The sequence below is a fragment of the Sorghum bicolor genome, chromosome 5 (genome assembly GCF_000003195.3).
Source record: "Sorghum bicolor cultivar BTx623 chromosome 5, Sorghum_bicolor_NCBIv3, whole genome shotgun sequence".
NCBI classification, from domain to species: Eukaryota; Viridiplantae; Streptophyta; class Magnoliopsida; order Poales; family Poaceae; genus Sorghum; species Sorghum bicolor.
The window spans coordinates 406,538-413,509 of record NC_012874.2 but is presented as its reverse complement, the minus strand read 5'-3'; the positions used below and the strand labels follow the sequence as shown (position 1 = coordinate 413,509).

The window sequence follows — 6,972 nt, the reverse complement described above, 5'->3', positions numbered from 1 at the left end:
AATCATCCTATTCAATTCAACCGACCGGGCGACAAAGAGTCCTGACAGGCTGTCCTCCTCCTACGTCACAGTACATCAACATTTACTACTCTCTACATCATCTTATACAGTTGTGTACACATGTTTAAGGCCCTGTTTGGTTTTCCATCAAAAAAAATTTCATCCATCCCATCGAATTTTTGGACACATACATGGACATTAAATATAGATAAAAAAATAAACTAATTACACAGTTTGGTTGAAAATCGCGAGACGAATCTTTTAAATCTAGTTAGTCCATGATTAGCCTTAAGTGCTATAGTAACCCACATGTGCTAATAACAGATTAATTATGCTTAATAGATTTGTCTTGCAGTTTCCTGACGAGCTATGTAATTTGTTTTTTTATTAGTTTCTAAAAACCTCTCCCGACATCTTTACGACATATCTGATGTGACACCCAAAACTTTTTCATCTCCAATCTAAACATGCCCTAATCCTACGAGTCTGTTTGGTTACGGGCGGTAAAGTTTATCACCCGTCACATTAAATATTTAGATATATATATGTATGAAATACTAAATGTAAATTATTTACAAAACAAAAAATATAGTTAAAAAATAATTTACGAGACAATTCTTTTGAGTCTAATTAGTCTATAATTGGACATTAGTTATCAAATAAAAATAAAATGCTACCTGTTAAACTTTAACAATTTCAACCAAACACCCCCTAACTATGGGTATGTTTGATTCCTTGATAAATTTTATCTAGCTAAATTTTAGTCACTTTATTAACTAAACTTCTAAACACACTGAAAACTAAAATGGTTTAGTCCTACTAATCACCCAAGAATAATTAAAATAGTTTTAGTTGGCTACCCTATATAATTTATAGTACCAGTAGTTTACCACAGTTGTTATTCGTTAGCAGCCATTTATTTGGACTCTCATCAATCTCAGCTTCCATTTTTTCCAAACAAAAAAAATCTGAACTTGCAAAGATTCTTCTATCTAGCAACTAATGACATTTCTCTTCTACTTCCTGTATTCTAAATTATAAAGAGAGATTTACTTTTTTTTTTGTATGGCCCTAAAAAAATGTCTTTTTCTTGTATGGTCTATTTTTTAAAAACTTCCTTCTATAGCCCTCAAATGAACTTTCATTCCTTCTATGGTCTCCCGTCCGTTTTTAGCATTTAACGGTGTTAAGTGGAGGATAAAAAGACCATAATGCCCCCTAGCGTGAAAAAAAAAACTTCGCAAAGTTTGGTTGGTTTCTCACCAAGCATGTGGAGATTGATAGATTCTTCATCAAGAAAAAGCTACATAGTGGAGTTCTAAAGCTAAAGTATGTAAAATCATGTAGTCAACTAGCGGACTGTTTTACAAAAGTTTTAGGACCTAGTGAAGTTGAGTTAAGTTGTAGCAAAGTTGGCATGTTAGATATCTTTAGCCCATATTAAGGAGTGTTGGTGTGAATGACGAAATGTAAAGGGACTTATATGTAAAAGGAGAGAAGAAGAAATAAAATATCTCTGCTCTAGAAACTACCAAACAGAGCTTTCCCCAAATCACAATACTCTGTCTGAGTGTCATCAGTCACTTGTATGAATCTGATACCCATTAACTCGAGTCCTCTCTTCACATGGAGTACTCCATTTCCAACTAGGTGATACACCTCGCATTGTCGTGGGAATCATAAAGATCAATTGTAAATTGATAATTGAGGATGTTCACATAGCCAGAAATCCTTGCCCATGAGATAGAAGAATCTGCAAACTTGATAGCTGTTTTAGATTGAGTTTTGAGCAAAATACAACATTGCCTACATGATGATGAGGAAAACATATTATAAATTCACAGGGTGACCGATGCATGACTACTGGTTTGTTGCTTAACTAGGCCTTGTTTAGATCTAAAAAGTTTTTAGATTTTGACACCGTAACACTTTCGTTTTTATTTGATAAACATTATTCAACCATGGAGTAACTAGGCTCAAAATTTTCGCAATTTACAGGCAAACTGTGCAATTAATTTTTATTTTTATATATATTTAATGTTCCATGCATGTGCTGTAAGATTCGATGTGATGAATAATCTTGAATTTTTTGGTTTTTTGGGTGAACTAAACAAGGTCTACATCGAGTACATGAGGAAGACAATGGCACATTCCTTGCGTGTCTTAGTTTTGAGATTGCTGGATCCTTCACTATAGCTATTATGTTTGTGTTGGAAAGGCTTATAGAACAGCATCGGAGGGCAGATGGGCCAGTTGCCCAGTGGCTAGTCCCAAGGTGGGAAGCAACCGGCGGGGGTTCAAACCCCCGCACCGCACCTGGCCTGCTTTTCAAAAAAAGAAAAAAGGCAGCATCGGAGAGATCTTTGAAAGGTTTTGGCCCTTTGAAAGCCTACATGACAAACCAAACAGTTAAAATTCAATTTCAGCAATTCATTCCTAAGCAACTGTATCTAGTTACTAGTTATATTGTTATAGTACCGTGAAAAAACTATTTTAACCTGCATACTACATGTCAGACATGAATGAAGCAATTCATTTTTTTTTCCGTACCTGCTGGACTCTGTCTAATACACCATAGACAACTCATTTATTCCTTTCTAAGACTATCTCCAACAGCTCATGCATTACGGCATGCAAACCCAAAATGCCTCCTCCAGATGGCTTTATCGGTAAAGAAACGCAGTCCAACAGACAACGCAAACAAGGGACCTATTTTGGGTGGTATGCGATGCATGACCCAAATATGCGTCGCCTCTCTCCTCAAACCCAAATCTCTGACATCGATCCATCAGGTAGCAGCACAAACAATGGGTGCGGCTGGGAAGGCCTGGCCGCCGTCCGCCGGCCGTGGCTGCATGCGTGCTGCTAGAGGCGGGATGGAGATCGACTGGGAAGGCCTGGACGCCAGACGACCAGCCCCGGCGGCACCTTGCTGGACCGACCATCAGCTTCTGCTCCTCTGTACGCACATCGCCAAAAGGCCCGTCCAGCTTTCTCTCTAGCGCGAGGACCGTGCCGGCCTGCCGGGCATGGCCGAATGGGCAGCCGCAACATGGATCCGTCGGCTCCCATGCTGTTGAATCCACCGACGCCGCCTGGCTGAAGCCTGACGGCCGGTCGTCGACTCGTCGTCTCCCTCCTCCATATGCCCACGGCAGCTAGTCCTCTCCCCCGTGGTGGTTGTGCGCTCGGGTCGCCGTCGCCGTCGTCAGGGCCATCTGTACGAACGTCGAGGTCAGAGAAAGGGGCTGGGTGTCGATGCAAGGTCCTCTTCTTTTGCGTTGGCTGTTGGAGACCGGAGAATTTGGGTGCGTGACTCTTTTATGTTGCGTGACCCAAATGATAAAATAGGTCTTCTGAAGGGTTTCGCTTGTTGGAGATAGCCTATAGAGTTTTGCTAGATTGATTACTTGTTGAATGCTTTGACTGATTACATTTACAGAACGTTGACAGCCGGAGCCAGTCCATAAGAACATATTTATTGCAACCTCTGATTTGCTCATGACAAAAATATGCTGATCGATGGAGTGTCTCCGGAAATAGGTCAGACTTGTGCTTGGGGATACATCCTCCATTGTCTGGGGGGGGAGACCACATGAATGTTCAGATGGTTGCTGTGATGTTTTCGTTTGGAATGGGCACAGGTGGGTCTAGACTGAATGGGGAGGATGACTTATATAGATGTTTTCCATCTATATAAGGTATATACAGTACATACTGAGTCTGTAACACAGTATGCCATTTGTACATAATAATAGGCAATGCATACTCTGACATTATATGTCATTTGTACATGAGGTAGCCATACAGAAACTCGTTCCAGACATCAGGAACACCGGGGAGGCACCAATGAATGCAATCTGCATAACTCGCTGGGTTCATGATCTGTTCTTTCGTTAGAGGGTGAAACTGTTTCCTAAACACCGTTGGGTGCCCATCCTTACGGTACTCAGACAACTCCGTGATGTTCAGTATCTGAATGTGTATGCCCTTCTCCTCCAGCGTCCCAAAATATAACTTAGCCTTCTCCATCATACTGTAATCTGCCCCTTTGTATCCGTCTTTGTAGATCGGTTCTGTCTCATTAAGACATTTGTTGCTGTCTTCTCCACCCCAGTTGCTAGCCCTGAAAACATATATGCATACGTATCACTTTCATGTTTCACGGAGATGGTGTTCTACTATGTCATTGTTTGCGTTAACACAAGATGCAAGGGTATTGCTCTCCTCTCACTCACCATGAATGTGTAGGTGATGATCCTGCAAAGAAGATTCTAGTTTTGTTCTTGTCAATATTCTCTCCGAGCCATTTAGTCAGTTTCTTGAGAGCTATCTCAAAACCATCTATCATTTCCACTTCGTTTAACCTTGCATCACCATCCTCAAATGAACCATACCTGCCCATACAAAATATGCTCCTCATATTCATTGCCTTCGAAAACTTTTCTTTGCTTGTATTTGATAAGTTTTGAACTTTTTTTTTACATAAAGGATAAGTTTTCGACTGTTTCAAAGTGGCAATGTGAATATGAGGTTGTCATAACCTTACTTAGATATGATTAGGAAGTGAAGGAATGAACTTACATAACCTTCATCCTCATGTCAGCCTTATGCTTCCTCCACCACACATAAGAATTGAAGATTATGATGTCAGCATCTCTCCAAGCGCTAGCATGCTTCTCAATCCTGTCTGCCCGTATGATCTTGTACTCCAACCATTGGACGGTAGGGCTGTCGCCATTGGACTCCAACAGCAGTGGCGACCAGTAGAAGTCTATGGTTGCATTGTATTCCTAAAATCATAAATTAATAGTGTTTTATAATATGCTAATCGAAATTGTTGGTTTCTGTAACCTGTAGGGTTATCAAGGAAAACATACCAATGCCTTGAAGGACAGGAGTGAGCCATTGATGCTGTGCATCTTGTGCCTAGCGTCAGGTATAGAGGCCTCCACCATGCACACCAAGGAAACCCATTGGTTCCTATTGAGAGAGTCACCCACGAACACCAACCTCTTGTTCTTCAGCTTTTCAAGTAGCCTGATGGCATCAAATCTGTTTAAACCCAAATCCAGATGATGTGTCATAAATACCATGCACCATATACCTTTTTTTCAAAGTTACTCTATAATTTGGTCAATGACTGGATTTTATGCTTGATTTGATCCCCTTTCTAGCCTTCCAGGGATACCAAATGTAATTAATCATAAAATAAGAAGAGATGTAGTTTTCCTCGTCTTTGGTCTTTCACTGGCAATTAGTATCCTTATGTGATGGCCATCTAAAGTATGTTCATGGCAGTTGGTTTCTGGTTGGCCACCCAGCTATCCTCCGCAATTAGATAAAACTTCCAATCTTAACTAGCACTTTTTTTTGAAAGAAATAACCATTACAGATTTTTTTTCCCTCTGCACTTTGTTTTCTGTTCCAGCTATAAAGCATCTGAATGTTTCTCTGCTTCAACAAAAAAAAAGGTTACTACTTAAAAATCCTGACACTGGCACAGCTTCTTGTTCTAGTTCTGCAACTTTAGTTTTGGTGCAACTTTTGGATTCAGAAGAACAAAATTGAGCTAGAAATACTCCAACTCTACTAGGAAAGTTTATGATTATCATACCTTGGAAGATCGCATCCATGACCATGAGGCTGCCATCTCCACTGTTGGTACATGACATCCTTCCTGCCATATTTGTCACAAGCAACCTCAGGGAACATGAAGGTGCACTTGAGTCCAGAGTACAATGGCCGGGACACGTTGTCATAGACCCACTGTCCTGTGGACCAATTGCACTCCTCCTGGCCAGCGTCTGGGACTGGGAGCTTCCCTCTCAGTTGTTCATGGTGCTCAGCTGCCATCTTGGCCTGAAGTTCTTGGTGTTCATGCTTGACCCCGATTGCCACATGTACTTCCTGGCCTTTGTAGAACAAGATGATGAAGCTGACAATGATAGAGAAGGCGACTAGGGAGTTGATGACGCCTCTCCTCAGTACTCCAACTTGAGAACTGAGATTCGTCATCTGTGTGTGTAGGTGGTGGTGGGGAGATTGTGTTATGCTTCTTCCTCAGAAAACCATGGTGCAATGCATGGCTCCCCCTCTTTTATTGTGCGTACCTCCTTATATACTAACAACAGGAGCACTACTTTTGCACATGGGTAAGTGGTCAAATTTGTCTGATTGTTTAGTATGTAAAAGGTGCAGAAACCTATACTATCACGTGTCATTTTTCTAATTAACTTAGTGTGAAAGGTACACATGCATCGAAATCCAATATTCTTGAATGGTTAGTTCAGAGGAATGCATCTTTATTAACATGATTATACATAAAAGTGTAAAGTTTAGTGGGAGATCACATACAAATCACCATATTATATTTCTAGCATGCATCAAACTGGTTTGGTTGTGAATCGTAGATAATGCGCTGTTAGGTGCTAAATAGTTTTATCATTTTTCTGTTTTTCTTTCTTTCTGGAAGGCAAATTACGTCAGTGAAGAAAAGATGTCGAGGAGCAGCATTCAGAACAACATTTGCATGCAGCGATGGACGTAGAAAGTGGTACAATTGTTACTGATCTTCATGTAGAGCAGTGGCTAACTTGGATGTATTATTGGTACAATGGTACCTTACAGCTGTTAACCTCTTACCCAGTCTGGACTAATCTTCTTTTTAATATAATTGGCAGCTCTCGTGCACGGTTTGCTTCAAAAAATATAGCTGTTGACCTAATGCTTGCTGCTCCACATGGTTCCCTATTTCCTGGAAGTCCAAGAAGAGTCAGTACAACTGCTATTTTGCAATACTGCAGGTATGTTCTTGTGATCTTGTCTGAGATATATATAGAGCCATGTGCAAGAGAATAATAAAGTGTGCTTCAGGTAGCTCGTAGCTGCAAAGGCAAGTAGTGGTTGTACACTTCCCGGTAACGAAGAATGAACTCTGATGATATATATAGAGCCATGTGCAAGAGTCAG

At 40.7% G+C, this 6,972-nt stretch overlaps 1 protein-coding gene across 1 annotated transcript; it reads right to left on the bottom strand.

The window, feature by feature from the left end:
- LOC8067582 (protein trichome birefringence-like 34) lies at positions 2,646–6,098 on the bottom strand. Its single transcript, XM_002448823.2, has 5 exons — positions 5,618–6,098; positions 4,881–5,055; positions 4,585–4,793; positions 4,239–4,397; positions 2,646–4,126 (listed from the first exon to the last, which is right to left on the bottom strand). Exons 1-5 carry the CDS (start codon positions 6,016–6,018, stop codon positions 3,784–3,786), a joined length of 1,287 nt encoding a protein of 428 aa, XP_002448868.1. The 5' UTR covers positions 6,019–6,098; the 3' UTR covers positions 2,646–3,783.